Source organism: Leptosomus discolor, chromosome 12, assembly GCF_034619465.1.
Source record: "Leptosomus discolor isolate bLepDis1 chromosome 12, bLepDis1.hap2, whole genome shotgun sequence".
Classification (NCBI taxonomy): Eukaryota; Metazoa; Chordata; class Aves; order Leptosomiformes; family Leptosomidae; genus Leptosomus; species Leptosomus discolor.
Genome location: NC_141402.1, coordinates 20,150,452 through 20,173,929, shown reverse-complemented (window position 1 = coordinate 20,173,929; position 23,478 = coordinate 20,150,452). Strand labels below are relative to the sequence as shown.

The 23,478-nt window shown below is 38.4% G+C and overlaps 1 protein-coding gene across 2 annotated transcripts in view; it reads right to left on the bottom strand.

The window, feature by feature from the left end:
* Positions 1 to 23,478, bottom strand: part of HIPK3 (homeodomain interacting protein kinase 3) — a 59,568-nt gene that overhangs the window by 10,608 nt on the left and 25,482 nt on the right. For both annotated transcript variants that reach the window (XM_086472108.1, XM_086472109.1), the window contains exons 2-7: positions 10,085 to 10,208; positions 6,058 to 6,177; positions 4,128 to 4,214; positions 3,070 to 3,254; positions 2,123 to 2,282; positions 1,644 to 1,767 (exon numbers count right to left, since the gene is read on the bottom strand). In XM_086472108.1, coding sequence (XP_086328234.1) covers positions 1,644 to 1,767; positions 2,123 to 2,282; positions 3,070 to 3,254; positions 4,128 to 4,214; positions 6,058 to 6,177; positions 10,085 to 10,208 — 800 coding nt within the window. The remainder of the gene's footprint in view (positions 1 to 1,643; positions 1,768 to 2,122; positions 2,283 to 3,069; positions 3,255 to 4,127; positions 4,215 to 6,057; positions 6,178 to 10,084; positions 10,209 to 23,478) is intronic.

Here is a 23,478-nt window from a genome sequence, read left to right as displayed (position 1 = left end):
AATAAGAAATTACTTAGACATACCTAAGTGCTCAGAAAACAATCTGTATGAAGCTATCCATTTAGCTCACACAGCCTCTGACACTGCACAGTGAACACTCAGAACTTTCATGAGTTTCAGGAACCCAAGACAGATGGCAGCAGCCACAAATAACATTACTGACAAAGTCTGCTGCATCTGTCTTTAGATAAAGAGATAAAGAATAAAGACTTCCTGGGCTCTAAGTTTAGGTTAAAAGTGGTTTGGGTTTTTTCCAGAGTGATTCTAGAACTTCGAAATGCAGAGGGAGAACTAAGGAGGAGTTTTAAAGCCATTCTTAAAAACTCCACTTCCTATAAATTCCACCATTTCAAGATCTGATTTCAACATGAAGCTGAACATCACCAAGACAAATAAATTGCATCTTTGGAGATTAAGACTATAATCAAGCTAACTTAATAAGCAAACAATATAAACTACTTTTCCCTCTCCATAAATATGACTAGGATAAGAAAGGCTGTTCCCCATCAGCTCCTCTCTGATCAGCCCATTACAAACAGAAAAAACAAGTTTTGCTTGATATATTCTGAGATTTAAATGAGGTTTTAAAGACTTCTACAAAAAATAAGACCTACATCTGCATGATGTAAATGCAATTTGTTTAGGAAAACAGAGGTCAACTGCACCACGTGTCCTTCCAGAAACACATATGCTTCCTTGGTTGTTTTCTATGCTGCAGAAATACTTCTGTGCTAGCATTTCCACCTCGCACTCTTCCAAACGTTTCTGAGAATTGAACCCTCAGTCAATTACTTCTTCCAATAAACACAAAGTTGTATGCTTAAATCAGTTTTATCCTTTGTAATACAGGAGAGTTCAGCCAAGCTGCCCTCTCCTCCTCACAGCACAATGCAATAAAAATTCTCAAAGAATTATTTCTGTGTTTTTCAGCCAGCAGAAAGCTGTGGCATTTCTATGCAGCTGTCCCTCAGTCCATCACAAACACAGCACAGTAAATGTGACACTATTTACATAGGGCAGCTATATCCTTAAAAGAAGGCCCAAGTTTCCAGATGCTTTCTTAAACACTCACTTGGAACTCCAATTTAAAAAAACACAAACTTTATTATCCAGACATATTTATCACAGGAACTGTTATGTTTTCCTATCCTTACCCCTAGGATACTCTAGACATTGGGCGGGGGGGGGGACCCCAAACAAAACCCCAAACCTCAACCAAACCAACAAATAAAAAAATCCCAACACACACAACCACCAAAAAATTCACCACAACACTGATATTCCCTTCATCTTTCTTGTCTACTCTCAAATTTTATTTCAGAATACCCTCCTTTCTTGCTTCAGCTTTCACATTGTGTCCCTCTATTTTATCCAAGACATATACATATGTATACATACACATGTATACGTGTGTATGTGGCATACAAAGACAGGCTCTGGATTGCTTAAATCATTGTCTGCAGATACTGATTTGCTGCATCTTTCAGAAAGGTGCAATGTACCTGTATCTGACCTTCTTATGACATAATGGAGTTCTTTTGAATACATAGCTTAAGTGGATATAACAGAAAACTCGAATACTGCTAACAGAGAGACAGTAACACTCATATTTTAGGAACTGTAACGATTACAGTTAAACATACCTTGAATAGCTGGAGGGCATATAATCAATGCCTGTTGGAAAACATCACTGCAACCAAACTGAGCCGTCCCTGCCTGCAGTGGTATCCCTTGATGCAAAACTGAATGGGCAGATGCAGTCAATGCCTGTGGGAAAAGATTCAATACAGGCAACACTATAACTGTGCATCTAAATCTCTCTCACAATGTCCCACCAGCTTACATAACGAACAACAACTCAAAACTAAAATGTAAATACATGTCACCGGCAGCGAGCCCGTTTGGGCACTGGAGGGCACTACAATACAGCACTGCTCTGCTACGGCAACCCCCGTCTGGAACTGAATTCTAAACGGTTTGTTTAAGAAAACACTAGGAAAACATGGGAGTAAAAGACAGAAGATTTCGTCACTTAACAGACATACTTTTTTCAATTATGAAATTAATTACAGAAACTACATTAACTGAATTTATAATTTTTAAAATAAAAAAATTATTTTACCTGACTTCTTACTGGACCGATTTTGGTAAAGCTCGCAGTCAGATTAGCTGCATTGCCTGAGGCAACTGGTCTCATAAGCGACGTTTTATTGCGATTACTTAAGTCATACAAATTTGATCTGCATTTGCAAATATCCATGATACGAAAACAGGACTTCACTCTATCAAAACCAGAAAACAAGTTGCTTTAATGAGAATTTCATGTTGTTAAATGTATAAAACAATTCCCCAGAACAAGAACAAAAATATCGTTCAAAGCCCACATTTCCCAGTTTCATAGAATGGTATCATACACAGAAGCAGAAAAAAAAGAAATGCTTCTATTACTATGTTCATGTCAAGCCTTTGTAATGCATATTTTAAAATAAAGAAAAATACTATTTCCTGCTCCTTGCCTATAACATAATTTTTTAACAACTGGGTACAAGCAGGAAGGATAGTAAATTAAACGGACGGAAAACTCGCTCTTTCAGTGAGATGTTTGCACTTTAGGAAATCCACAGTGAAATACACAATTGCAGAACTGCAAGAAAACTTCCAATATATTCCATATGAACCAATGCATTAAAGAAGGTATCAGAGACATTCATCTTGAGAGGAAATGCCTACCCTAGTTTTCAATGACTGACAGGAACTAAGGCTCTTCATACTTCCAAAAATCAATCCCAAGTTTCTGCAGTGTTGGAATTTCAACAACCAGGCATAAAAATGGTAACTTAGAAATCTATTGCTCTAAATGTTACTTTTCAGAAAAAACAACCATAGTTATTCGAACAGTTTCCTTGACCAAGCAGGTGTATCTAATATTGCAAGCACTTGAAAGAATTCTCTAAGACATTACAAAAATGATGAAAGATTTTTCTCTCTGATAGCAGAAGAAACAACACTATTATAGACATGAAACACTACGACGGAGATTTAAAAAAATAATTTTTGTGTGTTACATACTGGTTGCTATGAGGAAAATCAAGGAGGTGCTTCATGGTAACAAAAGAATGGTTCAGGGTCTCAGCTGGAGTGATTCTTAAATCAGCGTCAATAAGCAACATTTTCTTCAACAGACTGACAAATTCCCTCCTATCTGCCTTCTCTGCCAACAGGTCACTTCCTTCCAAATCCATCACCATGTTCACCTGGCATTGAATAAAACAGTCAGATAGAAGGCATGCATATTAGTTTACCTTGTTCTGTTATCGTGCTCTGCTATAGAATACTATTATTCAACGATTTTATCATGTGGGGCATGATGAATTGCCTAGCTTATCCCAGTACGGCTGGCTTGGAATCGGTGACTTTTTTCTGCACACACACTACTCCCCTCGCACCCTCTCCAGCTAAAAACGCCTGAAGGTTTTATTCCAGCCTGGGACTTGGAATTTAAGAAGTAAGATTTAGGATAAAGATCTTTATATGATCTAACAATCTACAGAGTTAATCTTCAAAACCCAATTTTGAACATGTGTTAATGTCGATCTTGCAAAAAGATTTGGTTTCAGGATACAGCAGAGAATGAAAAATTTCTTTTTGTTATTGACTAGAGAGTTACAAAGCTAAAGTGAGGAAACAGTTCCTTTTATAAAAAAAAAAAAAAAAAAGGAGGGGAAAAATAATTATACTGAGAATTACATTGTTAAGATAGCAGAATTATACCAGAAATCATATAGTTAGGCTAGCAGGATCCATATGTGTTTTTTTTTACCTAGAATGGCAGATAAATTAGAAGAGAAAGTATATATTATACATAAAACTAAAGGGTTCCCAACCACAAGGACAAGTACCATTGCTTGACACAAGCAATGACAAAGGAAGATCTTTATAAAAAGCCCAAAGAGCTGACATAGCTAGACATTTTCCTCAAAGTCATATATACAGAGAAGAAAGGACATGACTCCTATAAAATAAATAATATTCTAAAAGGTGTTTATTTCAAAACCAGTGAAATGTTTTTAGACTGCCATTCATTCCCATACATTCCTTTTGCAAAGGAAGAATGCTTTAATACTCACGTGCACTATATCATCCAAACTGTTGAAAATATACTTTCTGGCCTCTTTAGACTTCATACCTGTCTCTGCCTCGTGCTCTTCCAATGTCTCAAAAAAGAAAAGGAAGGCTGAGTTCAGAAGTTGACAATAAAGGTCACTTGAAACTACAAAGCAACTTTACGTATTTACTGACCTAAAAAACCCTGTTTATAAAAAAAAATAATGAATATTTTAATTGTATATTTATACGCTGCTTTGCTGACTACTTTCATTTTCTAAATCAAAATAGAAAACCCACTAAATCTTATATCTGACTGATCACAGGACTGGATTACAATAGTTGGTTTGTAAATCACACAGGAAGTGCTGAAAGCTTAGCAAAAAGTTGTTTAATGAAACTCTCTCATCTGCTTATAGGTTTTCTATTACTTATGTTTTACCCATTTTCTCAAACTCAGACCTTTAACTCCAAACAGAAGTAATATCATATAACTGCAAAACAAAACAAAACAAACAAAAAAAAAACCCAGGCAGATTTCATTCAATTTCTCTCTCCTTTTTCTTTTGTTATTGTTATACTTTTATTCCTCCACATATAAAACAATTGGTGTAATTATTTTAAATATTGAACTATGAAACAAACAATTAAATCCTAGAGAATGACTGTGGTCATCCATCAGTGATTTCTGAGCTGCAATACCACTTTCTGTCACCATTTTCCTCCCTCACCAAGAGGCAAGGCAGGACGGCAGGGAAAAAAAAGTTTTTAACGCAGAGATTACAGGAAAGTTTCCAAAACTACTTTGTCAAAAACTGCAAGGAACGACCAATGGTTCATCCCAAAACTCCTTTTTTCCCCTAAAACAGCATTTAGTCTGATGCAGGAGACTTAACCTCTGCAAGGCAACCGCTTCTGAAAATAGGCAGGGCATTTACACCAAGAACTCATGATACAGAGAAGCCAGACGTAAACTGTCACCTAACGATCAACCACCTGAAAAACCAGAACACGGGAACAATCAGGCCGGTGTAGGTGCAGCCAGAGGAGCCTTACAGAACCCGCCCCGCAGCGCTGCGGCCGGGCAGCACCGGCCCGGCCCAACGCGCGCCGGCGATTTACCACGTTACTGCGGCGCGTTACGCAACTTGTGCTTTGAGCTCGTCACCTGTTTGTTACTGCAGGAGTTTTATGTCAGCTGTAACTGCCTCCTGACTCCCCCAGTCCTCCGTCATTCAGTGAAACTGCACCATGAAGCAACACAACTCAAAAAAAAGCAAATACATATATCTATAGCTGCACAGGAAGTTAAAAGCTCTGCCTGTGGGCAGCGTGCAATACTGTGGCTTACAAAGAAGCAAAGTGTGCGGACCATAAAAGTACACTTTTTTTTTTAATTTTGTCTGCTGTCATTGTATTGCAGCTTTCAGCCAACGAAGACTGTTTTAGCAGGAGATCTGAAGGAAATAAGCTGTACGTGGTCATGTTGTTTCTTAATCTCCTTTTTCTCCTAGGAACTTCTGATCTTGAAGACAGTTTTTAACAAATTTTGACAGAGCAGTTTGGGGCTTGGAGACAAATTCTTTAAAGTCAAGTGAAAAGTAGTAACTGAGAAAGAGAAAAAAAAAACCCCAACAAAAAACCCCCAACAACAAACCCCGACTCATTTAGCACCTCTGGAGATAGAAGGCTCACTTTGAATTCTCCACCTGGCAGCTGTGCACCAGGGCTGCCTCTGGGCCAGTCACTGGGAGGAAACATGGGTGTGAGCTTCGAGTGCTGGTTTGGGGGAACGGGATAAATGGAGGAGGGGGGGGGACGGGACACGGACATGATTGATAAAAACCACAGGAGATGCCAAAGGGAGCTAACGGTATGGTAGTGAATCTTGGCCTCTCTGGTTTCTCTGCTCACAAAACAATACGCTGTTTTCTACTACATTATACTGTTTACCTTTAATCTCCAACTAGAATATGGTGCATCTGTTTCTCTACAGAAAAATCTTGCAGTTTTCGTTCCCATGCTTAACAACTGCTCTCCTGGCAAACCTTGAGTCTGTGAAATGTACCGAATCTGAGGAAGAAAAAAAAACAACACGGGAAATAATTTACCTCTGTTTTTCAAAATCCGGTCCGCACAGTTAAAAACTTGTCATTTCATTTAAAAAATGGCAAAATTAATCACCCTCAGATCATCATAGTTCAACAACTACATCTTACATAGGGGAGAAATGTAACACTGAGCACCTGAGTAACTGCGCTCTACGTCTCTCAGAGAAAGCCATACATAAATAAACCTCTGAAGTAACCTATATAAGCAAGCTTTTAAAGTTTGGTCACAGAAATGAGGAGCTGGGGAGAGTGGCTGTCATTACGTCCTCAACCCATTCAAATACTAAATGTAATATTTTCATTCTAAACAGGAAAGTTAGTAGGAGCGTTTTGCTTGCGTACAGAAGTTCAATGATTTTTTTTTTTTGCATATTCTCATTATAGAACTCAATAAAAATCCTTCCCATTTGCTGTCTCCAGTATATCAGTCTTACACGTCTGATACACCTGCATTTCAAGGAAATGTTCCACTTGGAAGGGGAGTGCGTGCACAACCTCGAGGCATCCAGCAAAAGACACTGTTCTCATCTGAGAAAACCTGCTACTGGATGTGATGGGAATGGACTAGCTTTATGCCTGAAATGGTCAGGTGCTCTTTTCCACTGAAATGAGCAACATGCATTTATTTTAGAAGAGTATTTGCTATACATTTTGCATTACCTTTCTTATAGTTCATGATCAAAGTATTACCTATAATAGTTAAGATTCAAGACATTGACAGAAATCTGTTGAAAAACACTTTTAACTACACAGTTTTAACTACTGTGCATGCATCGTTAACTCACTGTACAAAAGTGAGTAGTTATCCCAGAAGTAATACGTCTTTAAAAATTAAAAAAACACCTTCAAGAAAGACAAGTCGGAATAATAACTGGCAATATTTGAAAACAGAGCTTGTTGCAGGTCAGGATGGAGGGAGCACAGATTCCAGCAGCCAGGGCTGAAGGGTGTTGGGCAGGTCCCATGGCATACACCTCCACAGAGGGGCTGCTGGTGTCAGACAGCCCCTGGAAAAGGTGGAACAGCCAGGGAATAAGAGAGTATGGAAGAAGGGATAAAAATCAAAAGGAGAGAGCTGTGAAATACACCAAACCAGAAACTGGAACATTAGAAGATTAATTCAACAGAAGACAGAGGACTTAAGACCTAGGAGCACCTGAGAAGAGATGGGCAGTAGAGAGGAAAGGTACACGTGAGGCTTCTGCTGAAATACAAGTGACAGACCAAAGTGGGGAAGAACTAAAGACAATGCTGCCAACTTTTGGTATTTGATACCATATTTCCTACATATGGCAGGGAATAATTTTCTACATCAGGCAGTAAAGAGAATCCCACTCTGACCAGAACTCTTTCTAGATCATTTAGTCGTTTCCTAAGCACATTATAAAGTCTTAGAAATTTGGCAGGGGGCGGGGTGGGAGACTATGCATTTATTCAAAAATTTAGCAGTTAAGCACCTGTGCCTGTTTTTAATGAGTATTAAAGCTCAGAAGACACAGCTATTTTCCACTGAGAAGAACAGCTGTTACTGGATATAATCACAAATGAATATAAGAGCTTCCTTTCAAGGGCTAGCATGTTGGTTGCCACATGCCAGAGGGACAGGGGGAAATGCAGCACAAAGCCCTTGCCTGTTCGTTTACTTGGTGACACACACCACATAGCAGGAGGAAAGCGGTTTCCTTGGAAGCCATCTCCTGTGACTGCTGTACTCGTGTACACTGAGGAAAAACCCTGAATCAAATTTCTCTGAAGCAAGTTTTGCAGACCTGCTTGAGCATAACAACAAGGCTAAGGTAATTCCTGCTGGTGCGGGGCAGGTTACAGCTCCTCTTCCACCATGACTTCTTCAACGTGACATCAGACAAGTTGCTAGACGAGTTATTAACTGGTGCTTCCAGCAAACCTGAATGATACGTCTGCCCTTTGCATGAATGATAGTCCTTTGCATGAATGCATCCTGGAAGGTGGCTGTCACTGGTGACAACGCTGTTTACTTGCCCTGTCTGGCAGTATCTAGAGATTAAGCCATGTTGGCCCTGGGCCTACAACAGCAAGAAAGTGACAGGAACATGCTGTCTCAAACCGAGAAAAGATGAGCCCATGAGCACTCTGAAGGCAGGCACTCGGTGCACTGTACTAACCTGCCTTCATCTGCCTGGGTTTCTTACATGACAAAACGGCTGCGGTGCAGCAGGGGAGAGAAGGTCTCTTCTTTTCAAACCAGACACTTACTGCTCTCCGTACAAAAGTCAGAGGCTCACAGCTATGTAAGCCAGCTGGCACACGTTAACAGTCTGGGCTGCTGCCATCACACCCGATCACAAGTTAATTTGAGGAAAACATCGGGACACGGGCAGCGTTCTCCACCATTCAAATCCCTACTGCATCGTAGGCGACTGAAGATGTGGCCCAAAGCCACGTTCCACACCCAGACACAACATCTGCCTAGATGTGACATCATGATCAGAAGACCATGAACTGGGCTTACAGGTCCTTCCTCACCCACAGCAGCATCCCTTTTAACAGCTACCAAACAGCAGTATGGGGTCAGAAGTGAAAGTAATTCTAGAAATTATACACATTGGCACTTTTTCTGAAAGTCTAGATCTTCTCCTGCAGTTTCTTTCAAAATAAGAGAGAAATAAATTTGCCAAGTTCTTGGAAATTTTTGAGACAGTATTACAGATTTTTTCCAAAAACAAATGCATTCACTTTTTCCTTTAAGAACATAATGAATTATATGGTGGTTAGTTGTTTCCTCTCTTCTCCATTTTAACAGCAACACCCTGTAAAAGGGTCTTCTAAATGCATCAAGGCTTCAACCATTGTTCCACTCATAGCATACTCCCTACCCATGAAACACTGGATTTTGTGTAAAGGAAGGAAACTGAAATATGAAATGTTACCAAAATCAACACAGAAATCAATATATCCCCTGGCAGTGGTTTTAACAAAAGGATTTTTAGTTGGTCTGATCTGTAAGCACAGGGAGCCAAAAGGCCACTACAGGAAGATCGGGATTTGAATAACCTAAACAACATGCTGAAGGACCTGCCCCTAAACCGAATGTTGAATCAAAGATGTAGAAGTTAGTAACGAGCCAGTGCTGTTACTTCTGGGATTTTCAGGAGATTTCTTCACTTTCAAAGTTCCAAACCAGGCAGGGATAGTCCGAATGCTGATTACATTCCTTTCAAATTTCCACATTATGCTAGAAAATCAAAGACTTCTCTCTCTTAAGTGTTTTAAACAGAAAATGTTCTACAACTTTCATTAGAAACAACTTTTTTTTTTTAAAGCCAGCTCACTAATGCCAATGATGTCAGTAGTTGAAAACTCCAACAAAGCAAAGGCATAGCTCCATTCCATATATACAGTACTATTGTAACAGTTGATTCTCGTTCCTCACGAAGCACAGGCTCTCAAATCTTTGAGCTATGCTGGATTTCCTCAAAGCATCAGGAATTGTTCAGAAGGCAACTAATCCTGACATCTGAACATTCCAAAGTCAGCCCTGTTCATGGCAAGTGAGAGACCGATTACAATGCAATGATAGTGGCCACAAACTTTGGCTTCCATCAGAAAAAGCAGCTTCAATACTAACATTTATTTTGAGAGACAGGAAAGGAAAAAAAAAATAGACAAATTGAACTATAAGTCAGAAAAGCAACAGACTATAGAGTTTGGTCTAGAAACAGGTTTTATGTTTCTAGCACAATCGGTAAGACTAAATTAAAAGCACTGAACAGACTTAAGAAACACTACTTAATAAGGGATGTTATCAACATCCGAAATCCTGGATTTAATGATCTGAAATTCTTAAGGTGCAGAAACTGTGCATATACTTGTGAAATTTGTTCTACTACCTGGTCATATTCCAGTGCTCCTGGGTACAGTGGCCATCCAAGAAACAGCTCTGCAATCACACACCCTAACGACCACATGTCTATGGCTTCACAAAACGGCAATCCCAGTATGATCTCTGGTGCTCTGCAAATTAAACATGGTTACTGAATTTTTTTCCTTAGGGAAAAAAAGGTAATTCAACAATCCAACATGACAAAAAACCCCACTAAAATCTGTTATTTCAAAGACAGGGTAATTATTTCAATAAAATCGTAACATCAGAAATTGCATTTTTCTTTATCTAGATAATCTGTGGTAAGATTTTGGAGCTCTGACATGTTTTTTTTCCTACAAGTATCAGTTTGCTACGTACATTAAAATAAATGATATGCCTGAAAAACAGAATGTCACTGACAACAGTTTTGCCTTTCCTCCAGTATGTCCCGAATGATTCGCCCACTCAATGTTCAGAACGTAACTACAGTCTAAACACAATATGGTCATTTATCTCAAAAACAAACACACAAAAAGTTTTATCTGAAAATACACTTGCACACTTTCCACAACACACAACACACTTCAAGCTATTTAAAATATCAACTTAATTACATAACGGCAAATCCCTTAATGCACTCAAATCAGTTCAACGTGATCAATTTTTAAATCACTTAAATGAAACCATTACACTTCCTAAAGAGACCAGGGCTTAGTTTTCACCTAAAACAAATGTGAATTATTTAACCAACAGCATTGGAATTTATTTCTGTACTCAAGAACCAGAAAAATTGGTATTGACACAGCTGCTAAAGCGGCTTTTAATATTTCTGTTCACGTGAAACAAAACTCAAGTATTTCACAGATATCCATTTTAATTGCATTTGTTCTTTTTAAACCTTCCCTCACAGTTCTTTTAAGCTATTAACAAAAGGAAAAAGCATTAAAATATATCTGCATGCTAATATAGAAAGAGGCCTGAAGACGTAAAGTATCATTGAATGCATCACACTATAAAGTGATTTACCTTTAAAGCAGACAATCTGTTGTTAGTTTAACATGCCACAGAACAGTAGGAAGGTGGTTAAAACTAACAGGGTAATTCCCATTGCAGCTGGGCAGAACAGTAGCATTCAACTAACCAGGTAACACGCTGCTGGGGAAAAAAATCATGATTTCTCACCTGTGTAGAAGCTTTAAAATCTTACACTTCAGCACATGCTGGTGTATCACACTGACATTCCACGTACAAACCAGAACGTCTGACCACACTCATTTCCTACATATCTCATTTATCTTCTCCTCTGATGCTTTACCTTTATCAAAATATTCTTTAATTCACAAAAATGTACTGGATTGGGAAGAAATTCCTATTTTCATGCTACACTGGAACAGAGAAGCTATTCTGTAGTATGCAGTAGACCAAGAGCTGAAGCATCTCAACCCCTTTTCACAAGGACTAGTTGGCAGAAGCTATACTTAGACATACTCCAAGCTCCAAGGATGCACATTCAGTGCTACAGAAGGACTCCTGATGTTCTGCCCCATCCCTGACCAGTGAAACCACCCAGGTTTCTGCTACGGGAAAAATCTAAGACTTTCCACAGATAAGAAAGCCTACAGGACAGGATATTCTGTTAAATATTTATGTACTTTCCGTTCATGCTAGAGCTTCAGTTCTTCCCATCCTTGTCACAAACTGTTTCGGATGCGATTATATGAAGGATAAATCTTGTCACACTGTCAGTGAAACCGGAGAGGCTCAAGTTTTCCACTGCCTTCAAAGATTTGGTTACAATAAACTTCTAGGGATCAAGCGTAACTTATTTTTGTAACGCGGGATCACGACACTGCAGTAAGTATTAGCTAGTTTCGTTACCCGAGAAATAAATCTAATATCTCTAGATTCTACAGGACTAGAAATAGCCATAAGAAACGTCTGCTTTCAGCTGCTGGCTGGGTGCCAGCCTGCGAACGGTTGTTACAGATCTCTGTTAAAATACGCTTCCTTTTGTTCTATTATGTTACAGCCCTGAATAGTTAATGAATATACACACAGCCTATGGATATAGGGGCTTTAACAAATGCTTCTGCTAAAATAAGCTCTTTAAAACCTCTTACATTTACTCAACGGTTAATATGTGCGCCGTATAAAAATAGCCACAGCCAGTCAGTCTGTTGCTCATGTCTTTTGAGGGATAGGATTGCAAATAAAAGAAGGATAAGGGTACATACGATGACCAAAAAAAAGAACATTTACTGTATTTCACAATACAGCAATCCATTAGTTTTTCATTACCACCAAGCAGTTCTGTGATTCCAATAAAAGTGCTAACAAGTCTAAGGAAAAGGGACGTATTTCAGGAGAGGCAAGACCGGTGCTCCTCACTTCCCAACACCTGACCTACCATCCAGAAAGGAAGAGGAAATACACGTGCTCCCAAAAAGGGTTACTTGCACCTCACTAAGTACAGCAAACAAAAACCATTTTCAGGCTTGAAGTGAGGAAAATTAAGAGCTGCTGCTCCACAGAAATAAACTTGCTGTTTGTCAGGCTCAACATCTCCTACCATGTCTCATGCTGGTCCTTAAAATGGCACAACCTTCCCACAGCAGACAAAGTTATAACAGAACTTATACTGGGTTTGATTACATTTAGACTGGTTTTAAGCAGCTCAGATAGTTTTGATAAAGAAAACAGTTTGTTAATGGTATGCTCAAAAGCACCTTCCCCCCCCTCCTTCTTTTAAACTTCCAGTTAAAAATCTATTTGGACAAATTGGAGAGGAAAGGATTAAAAAGGAGGGAGTCATTCTTGAAGCTAAAGATTCAAGTCTTTATTTTTTTAAGAAGCCCCACAGCTCTCTTTTCATGTAAGAAATATTTTGACACACAGTTTAAAAGGAAGGCATTCCAACTACAACCATAGACATTAAATTAAGTGGTAGGATCTGCAGATATCCCAACACAGTCACTTTAACATCAGATTACTCAAAAAAAAATTGTAACTCGGTACTTCTCTCAAAACACCATCACCCACATACTCACTACTGCTTGGTATCTACTGCAGATGACAAGATGCTCAGTACACCAGAAGCTACTGTAGTCCCCAACTTAGTAAATAGCATCTGCTTTCGCATACCAAGACATCAACAAGGAGAACATCAGGATTTTCTAAACTTCTTAAGGATACCAAATCTTACTTAAATGTACTTAAAAGAAATTGAAAGAAAGCGCCATCTATTTCCTTCTTATCAACGTTAATTAAACACTGATTTCTTATCAATGTTAATTAAACATTATAAAAAACATTAACAGAAAACTTCATTTAGAATTTGAAATGCAGTATCACTACACTGGAAAGATTCACTTTATTAAGAACAATTCCTAGATTAACACATCTGAAATCCTCCTTTCTCGCTTGACACAGCACAGCTCAATTCAACTCTCCTGAAGCAGACTTTTCAATTGGAAAGATCTAAAAAGATGAAAGACACAAATGAATATTTGCTTCAGCTGCTTGTTTGGATAGTCACATTTCTACTTACTACATCACAGACCATGAATATACATATTATTCTGTAGGGTTTTGTAAGCTTAGGAGGAAAGAAACCACACAATTTGTTCTGTTAACTTGCTTAAAGACCAGAACATTTAATAAAATAATTTTGCTGCAGCATGTTAGTCGGCTTAGAGTGAAGCAACAAAATAAGCACACTTGAAGAAAAATGAAATAATTCCTTAAGGGAGGGTTAAAAAACCAAACAAGCAAAACCAACACAAAAATCAAAGCCTTAGCACAGTAACAGAAAAATTCTTCCAACCTTTACACTGGGGGACCAAAGAATAAAGAGCAAGAATTAGCCATATTAATAAAATAAGTCATGACAAAAACTGTAATAAGTCTAAGCCATTTCAAGTGATCACTACCTAGAAGTCTTCAGTCAGAAATCCAATTAAGAACAAAAGTTAAATGAAAGAGATAAAACCCAACAGCTAACGTACCTAATAACTGAAGAACAGCATAAAACAATAAAAACAGCAGCATCCCAGAACTGCTAACTTTATGAAAAATTCTGTTGAATGCATGAATAATTTCTCAAATATATTCTTACTGAAGGTCCTATAACAATTATATGTACCCCCTCACATATCAAGTAAGTGAGACTAAAGATAGCAATTTTTATTTCTATTTTTCTTCTGGCAGTATGAAATGGTCAATGTATCTACTGTCTACCACATACCATTGTTTTATTTATTGACTGCCAGGTTTCCACTCTCCAGATGAGAGAAGAGTATATAAATAGCCTTCCTCCCCTCATGTCTCTCACTCCTTTCGACACATCCATGTGATTTTTCTCCAAGACAAAAACCTTTAGCCACCACCTATATCAACTTCCATGCCAGAACCTGGAGGTAATGTGCCATGAGAGCTACCTCCCCTCCCCAAGTGCTATTGCCTACCCCAAAGATGCTGGACATTGGGCATACTGGTATATCCTTGGCAGTGTTATCCCTTCATTACAGGTTTTGCAATAAAATTCCTTCCAATCAGGCATGTAAGCCTTATCAAGCCATTTTGACTTTGCAATTTAAAACACACTGAATAAGAATTTTAATACTGTCTCTCCGTAATTTTTGGCTTCTGTATATTCATATAATTGAAGGTAAATGCACACAACATTTCCAACACAAGCATGCAACACAAAATTATACTCCTCTCATATAAGCCAAACATTACTACCCCTAGTTACCACTGTTCACTGAGACCATGCCTAATACCTCATCTGCTCAGGATACGGGACACTGTCATCATTACAACACTTAGGCAAAGAAGTCATCAAAAGGGTAGGATGTTTATCATTTTATTAATGACTTGCTCACAGCCATCCTATGGATCAGAAGGACTCATGCAAACAAATCCAATTTGCAAGATTTATAGTAAAAACTGAGTAACACTCCCCCCCCTTACTAGCATAACACAAGCACATACTTTATGAAAGAAATAACTAGATATGGGCTGTGAGATGTGTAGTTCTTCTAAAGAAAGGAGGTCTGAGCGAAAGATCAGATGCAGTGAAGAAGTTAATGAGATGGCAATGGGCATTCCATGAGTATTCTCATGTACAATTCATTTTCTTCAACTACCAGTCTACATCATGAATGTGAAGGAGTGCAAACCTTTCCAAGAGATCTGCAAGAACATGGGAAAGAGTCGAGTCTAGAAGGATCCAAATCAAGGTGGCAATACTCAGAAAAAAACCTACAGGCAAGTACACTCCAGTAATCTGAAGGATATAATTGGAATGAACCACATGATGACAAAACCTGGGGATGATGAAGGATATAAAGAACAGTTGATTTTCTACTGCATTTGTGACAGACTTCAGAAGGATTTTCAAACATGCGATTAGATCAACACAATGACAGGTAGTAGAGCATACATGGCGTGTAGGAAACCATCATGAAAATTAATGCACATTATTAATTAATTAAGTACCCATAAGAATTAATAGGTTATAAATTAACCAACTTTCCAACACAAAAATCTAGACAACTTTACAGATTACTCAAGAAAAATATCTTACAATTGGGAGCAAAAATAATCAGGATATCAGTATTTATTTTTAAAGGACAAAGACATATCGAAAATTACTGTCATATATAAAACTAGTGATATTCCCTCACCTTGAACAGTGTGTGTTCACTTTTGAATTCTGTGTTCAGTTTTGGTCACCCCCATCTGAAAAAGGATACAGCAAATAGAAAAGACGCAGAGAAGGACAATATAAATTAAAAGACTTGAAGAGACTTAGATACAAGAAGAAACCCTGGTTAGAACTATAAAACTTCACGAAAGAATGAATGTTCAGTAACATTACTCAAATTATATATAAAATAATGAAAGAGAAGCAGCCAGATGTTTCTAATGCCCTGCCTCACTACAGAAGATCAAGGAATACCCAGCCCCTTTTGAGATTAAAGACTGATAAAAGTTTGAAAGGGTTTTGGTGGTTGGTTTTTTTTAAAGCCAGAATACAATTAGCTTTTGAATCACGGGCCACTGTTGAGGTAAAAGAATTCTAAGAGTATGTAAGAATGGATCAACCAAAAAAATATCCGTAACAGCTCTAGATTAAACAGTAAGGTTCATATCAATGTACAATAAAAACAGCCATCAGCTGTATAGAGCTGGAAGAAACTCGCATCAGAAGACACTGAAGTGCAACCTTCTGCTACGGTAAATCTTCTCCAGTGACAAAATACCAGAATACATAGACCACGGATCTGATAACATATGTATCCCTCATTTCCTACATACTAAAATCACTATTGTTGCACAAAGGTAAGAGCTCAATTGCTTGATCCAAACTAAAAAGTCTCTACACTCTTTTTCATGGCCAGAATAATTTTTATTCATAATGCCATGTCATTAGAATAAGAATTATGTTAATAAAATTTATAGAAGTCTTTAAAAAAATCATGTTACAGGTAGGATGGTCACTTGTGTGTTTCCTTTGGTTGGTTGGTTTTTTAAGAACAGTTTCATAGTTTACTTGTCTCTCTAAGCCCACTGCAATGTTAGAATACAGATTGGTAGCGTCACGTCATGTGTTAACGTACATTTGGCCTTTGAAATGCAAGTATGGTACACTACACTAGACAATGAGCTTTCCTCCCTATCCTTTGAAAGAATTGTTGCTGTAAATCTATATTGCAAAACTGCATTATAGATTTACATCCACAATCCTGGATTTTCTTGTACAGTTTTCTATTGTTCTTTTCACTCTGCTATGATTAGGCATTAGGAAGTACATAACTAGCAAATTCTGATTATTATTTGTTTGGTTGGTTTTTTTATTTTAAACTCTTAAGAAGGTAAGAGGATTTAAACTGAAAGCAAAAATGTAAGTGCTCAGAAACAGGCTCTGGAAACTTTAGTTAAGCTGCAGAGGGGCATCTGTGTCTGAGGTGGCAGGAAAGAATCAAAAATACTGCTTTGCAATTTAGGGCTATGTCACCATATATCACAAAACACAGGGAGAACAAGTATGTTCAAGAAGGCAGGAGAAGTCATCCCCTCATTCATAATTCCATTCCTCCTTTGAAGGAGTTTGGCGCACTACCAGACCCTCACGTGGCAAGTGATAGTGAAGACAGGAGGAAATAAGTCACCGTATCTCCTGTAAAATTCTAAGGCCATGGTAGTGCTGTGGTGGTGTCCACAGCACTGTGCAAAAGGAATTCTCATTTCCTGGTAGAAAAAACTTCATTTTAGCATAACAAAAATTTCACAGAACTATCCAATGTCCAATGGCTAGAAAAGACCTACTGAACATCACAACAGCCTTCCACTGCTACATATAACGTGTAAGACTGATACACAGCTGCCAGTTTAACTTTGAATCCTGACCTGACCTTGAGAAGGAGACAGGATTCGAAAGCCTTACATGGAGAGTGGCCCAAATACTTACAAAAAGAAACAATCACTGCAAAATGAGTTAATTTGAACACAGGGCGCACAACTGAAGGGGGAGAAAAGACAACAGGAAATCAAACCAGACAAATAGCAAATAAATCCTGGGTAATTTCATCCACTAAAACAAAATTACAAGCAAACTATCCTAGTGCTCTTTCCTGACGCTGAAAAAGAATTTTGTTTTGAAAGAACCATCACAAATCTTAACCTAATACACCTTCTCTTATCACTTAAGAAAAGTACTAAAGATAATAAATATTAAGTTATTCCTTCTTGGGTTTTTTTTTCAGCTGAGAATAATAACATAACAAGTGATTTTCCACTTATTCGCTATCTCTAGTGAAATGAAATGTTGATTTTATTAAAACCTGAAGATGCTTATGCTTCTGCCTTTTCACAATTTTGCTTTTCCTCAGAAAGACTGCAGCTTACCAAGTGATTTATTTATGTATTCGATATGCTAAGCAGTTTTTGAATTACATTAAAATTAAGCAAAGTAGATACTGATGTAGCAATATAATGAAGAAAATGGTGTACAGAGAAACTCTTCAGATGCTTTATTGGTAAATAAAGTCTGCAGTTTAATACATTTTATTTACTATTTGGATAGCAAAGTGTCAATATTCAAAGCATCAAATGAGGTTACTTACCGGTAACTGAACTTTGACAATATCCTTTGTGCACTTGTGCTTGTACGCTTTACTCTTAACTGTGAAACCACCTTGCAGTGCTTTATCCTTGAAAGAGTCGAAGGTCGCAGGAGATGGTTGCACAGACGTTGCCTCTGCCCTCACCTGCAGCGCGCAGCACGCTCTGCCCGAACGCCATGCTCTGCTCGTACCACCAATGCCAAGGTGCTGAGTAAGGCGCACAGTGGGGACGGCGCACCCAAGTCACCCATGACAAGTAACTGCCTTCTTCTCAAACAGGTGAGTTTTCTCATCTCCCGCCTTCCCACGGAGTACACAGTTGTGCATGAAGCCTCTCAAATCCTGCCCCAGAGTACAGGGGATTTTAGGCTGTTACAGGTGTGCACGTACACTGTGCATGCACACAGATGTCCAAATCCTTGGTTTGCACATCTCTTACTAGAAAGACCTAGACACCCTTTCTTCTGAAGTTTTTGCAAGCAATCATACTAATTTCCCAAGCTGCAATAATGGCCTATGCATCTAATTTAATCAGTCTCTGTCATATAGCGTGTTCTTCCTGACATGCCTCCCTCTATGCTACAACCACTTTCAGGGGTTTTTTTCCCCTCTCTCCTTTTTTTTTAATTTTATTGGAGCAGGATGGGACTAGGGATGGGAAGGGAAAAGAAACCATACCCAGAAAATGAAAACATCCAAAATTTTGTGCCAAAACAAAAACCCAAGCTGAGCTGGTGAATTGTCCAGAATATTTTTGAAGAAAGCCTAGCTTGAAATTATCTTGCTGGGAATAGAGATAGAAGTTAGTGCAAGCAGAGGTAACCATGGAAGACCACACAGCGGGGCAGGTAGCAACCACAAACTGACCTCCACCAAAGAGAGGATCAAACACTAGCAACAACTTCCAGCTCTGAACAACCAAAGAAAAACAAGAACCGCACAGCGCAGGAGATTTCAAGGCCTCACAAATCAGAGATGCCAGATCTTAATTCCCCCCACTCTTTGCTTTGTTATTGTTGATTTTGTGAGAATATCAACTTCTAACTCTGTAAGAGTCTGCATGGACTTGCAGTGCCCAAACACACCAACTGAAGAACAGGTAGGGAGTTTCTACACAAGAGTAGTAAGTCCAGCAGTATTTGCTTGTAGCATTCTCATCGGGAATAGCAAGACCTTGTAAGTCAGTTTTGTGTGAAGGCTTCTCGTGCTTTCCCCCTTGACAACAACACTCCTACATCTGGACAGAGGGTACAAAGTCACGGTGAGCCCCAAAAAGCAGGCAGCCTGTTCCCGCCATAAAAACCTTACCAAGGAACGCCCACCAGACACAAGGCAATGGAAAGAGGTATCAGTTTCTGATATGATTGATTAGCATCAGGGTCTCATTTATTTATATTTAAATGGATTCTCACTTTGGCACAGTTAAGGTAAAATACCAAAGAATGCAAGAATATGGCTGTTATGTCAAGAATCATGTGACTCATAGTATGCTCCTTTATACTAACTATTAAAAAACCAAAACCAACCCCCCAAAAAAACCCAAACAAAAAAAAACCAACACAACCCACATTCAACATCCCAAAACCAAAGGAAAATCTGCCCTGAGGGCACAAAGGAAAATTCCCCTCATTCTGCAGCCACACTTGCAGAAGAGTTTGCCCTCCCAACACTGGGCCACACCACACCTGCCTGCTGCAGGTCTGCAGGTCAGCCCCAAGAGCTTGATAAACCATGAAACTCGTTGAAATAATTTTCTAGCACACATCTGTTGCACCACAGTTGTCCAGGCAGGCATACTGCAGTGGAAATGAACACGCCATACAGATACCTGAGAAGGTAAGAAAATCTTCTAACACCCTCATCCGTCGTGAAAAGGGTTTTTCTTGTAACTGCTGATGTGTGCCCATCTGAATGATGCACAGTGATATTCTGATGAAATTTTGCAACTCAGACTGATACACTTTGACTTAAAATTACATTGTTTGAATCACAGAAAGCTCACCAAAAATCAACACAAATATTCCTGAACAGGCAGAGAGATGTCATGTTGTTCATCTCTCTCAGACATCCAGCTCAATCTGTATTCATATAAAGTAGTCTGTTTATCTTATTTACCTTCTAATAATGTTCTACATTGTATTGGAATAAGGCTTTCACAGTCTATTATCCTCACTTGTAGACTGAAGGTTGTTGCCCATGACACAATCCTGCCCTCAAAGAAAAAACATGTCAGAAGGAAAAAAAAAAAAAAAGGGAAAATAAAGAATTTTTAACTTTTTTCTAAAGTCAGTAATTTTGTTATAGAAAATTTATGTAGTGATACTGGATTATGAAAACATTGTCAAATCAAGAATCAAACCCTGACAACATGACATCAGGATAAACAGAGACAGTAGGCTTGTTAAAGTCATTTCATTTTAAAAAGCGAAACAAGCAAAAGACTCATAGGAGAAATTAACATTTAAAAGTAATCATATTGGATTAACAGCAACATTTGATCACTTAAAATTCCAATATTCAAAGCATATACCATTAAAAAAAAGTAGTGTCTAGCAAAAAGTCAAGTACTGATGCCACAGCTCCACACAGGAGATTCATGTTCTGTTCACTACATAAATGCAACACCAGAATCCACTTTGGATATTCCCCTATATAAAGTATTATCTAGTCACTTAATAGCTATGTCAGCTGCTAAATGGAAAAAAAAAATAATAGAAACATTACAAGAAAGTTATGACAGAAAACCTACAGAGCAGCAACTGGGGCAGGTGGGCTAGTATACATGAAACTAAATCTGCCTTCTCAAGGTTACACTAGTAGACTTTTTGGTGAATAAAATTATTTTTAAACACTTCTGCATTTGAAGTCTACTCCTAGATTCATACCCAACAGATATATGTCTGGCACAATGCTTTATTTGGATCTGTTCCTTCCATACAACAATGCAGAAAAATACACCCAACACAGAGCATGCACCAACATTCAACAACTTTAATGTTGATTTGTACACTGCTGTAGTAATTCAATGATGCACTGGCAAGTGAACTGACTGGCTGACCGGGTGAGTTTTTCCCATACAAATTTCTATGATTAGACCCCTGGTGTAAACATGACACCACCAGAATAAGTCACATCCTCACCCACAGCTTAGTGTTCCCACTAACATAACCAAGGGGAAACACTAAAGGACCTGACCTTTGGAGCACTATGGAAAATCATCTGTCAATGTTCAGACAAAACTAAGAAATGACATTAGAAAAGTTAAAAGGCTATTTTTTTCCTCCCTGATGAATTAAACCTACGGACTGCTAGCGAGGAAAACTACACAAGTCTATTTTGGTAGGCTAGACTGTAAGACTTCAGCCTTCCAGTGTGTCGCATCACCTGCTCGCCACTGCACTGCAGTCTGCTAAAGAAGCCATATGCAACGGTCCCTTCATGTCTTTCACCCCAGCCTTGAACCCCACCAGTACCAGTCTGCTGGTATTTCTCTTTTTTGTTCTCCTTAGGTACTTTTTCCTCTCTGCTTTTTCCTGTGTCTTCCTTCCCTGGTATCCTATTTTAATTTATTTGTCCTTTCCCGTTGACAGGAGAGCCTGTCTGTTCTTAGAAGAGTTTTGGATCCTAAAATAAACTGCTTAACTATGTATCTATTACATCCAGATTGATGTCATATCAGACCCTGACAACATGCTGCAACAGGAACACGACTACAGCAAAGAACGCTGGCATTTCTGCAAGCTCTGCTTTGCAAAGAGTTTTAAAGCAACATAACATCCAACGTAACACACTCTACACAAACATAGGTTTCTTTTCCATTTATTCTTCTCACTACATAAATGTTGATGTTATTTTTAAAGCAGTTCTTGCCTGATACCTAATATTAAAAGCCAAACCCTCTACCACCACACTAAAGAGAAGGAAATCAGTGTATCCAGGTTGTACTGGGAATTCTTTTTAACCAAGCAGAATGTTATAGTTTTGCTGCCAGAGCAAATAAAAGTTAAAACACAGGTACTGCACTTTAAAGAAAAAAGATAATGATGGAATCTAGATAATAATTGGATAATACTGGGAACCTTTCACCTGAGTAAAGTCTTTGAGTCCAGTCCAGTACACTCATAATTGCTAGCAGTTCATCATTTACTGATAAAAACTTCGTTCTGTTCCCAATATAGACAGACACTCATGTTAGGAAAAGGCACACTTGTGGACAATGTTAACAGAAGCAGCAAGGATCAGCTGGGAACTTTCCCCTCATTCACAGAAGTGCTACTGCACAAATAGTGCCACAGCACACTGATTGCTCAGTGCCTTGAGCTGGTGGTGTAGAATCATTTTTGTCTCCAAGAGAAAAAGGAAAGGTAAGCTATCTTCACTGCCTGCTCTTCTCAATGTACAGAGAAAATACCACACAGAATTTCACAGGACTCTGAAAGACACTCTGTCGGCAAAGTGTGAGGAGCAATAAACATTCCTTGAAGTTTAAAAAAATAATAGCGGTAGTTATTTCAAGAACACAACCATCCTTTCATTGCAACTATTAAAAATGCTTTAATATAATACCAATAAAGATTATAAAGCACTCTCAAATATGTCCTAAACTGAAAATTGATATATACACTACATAAAATCCATAATCCATCTAAGTACCATACTATGTCAGTGAGATACACTAGTTTCAACTTTCAAATAACTTGCACCAAAACACAAAGCAAAACTGTGCCAACTAAAAATTCATTCGAAATGCCAACAACTAACAAAACCTGCAAAAATAAAACCATTGAGAGGTCTGACTGTTTTGCATGTGATATAACCTTTGTACAAACCCTGAACGCTGCCCTAAAGGCTAATGTATCACGAGAGTCTACAAAGGAGGAGTATGTACTGGGAACTCCTGCTCTTGGAAAAAATGAAAGCGAAATCTCCTCCAGAAAGGTATTTGTGATTGCCTTGGAGACGTGAAGAATTCAGACTTGTTTCCAAAAGGTATGAATTTTACAAGGGGAAAAAAAAAAAAATCCTCAAATCAAAGCGTTACCTCTTCTTAGTCCCAGGAACTATTTTTAGATTATGTTGTCATACCACAAATTGACAGGACAAACTCTCAAAGGCCAGCCCTGAGTTATGTCATCGCAGGCTACCCATGCTGTGCCTTCACTAACAGAGTTAGTATCTCCCTTTGAGTCAAGTTCATAAGTTTTGGGGGATTTTTATATTGTGTGTTTCACTTTTAGGAAGAAGTCAATCTAAAAATGTAAATGTAACCTGTGTATCTTACACTGGGAGG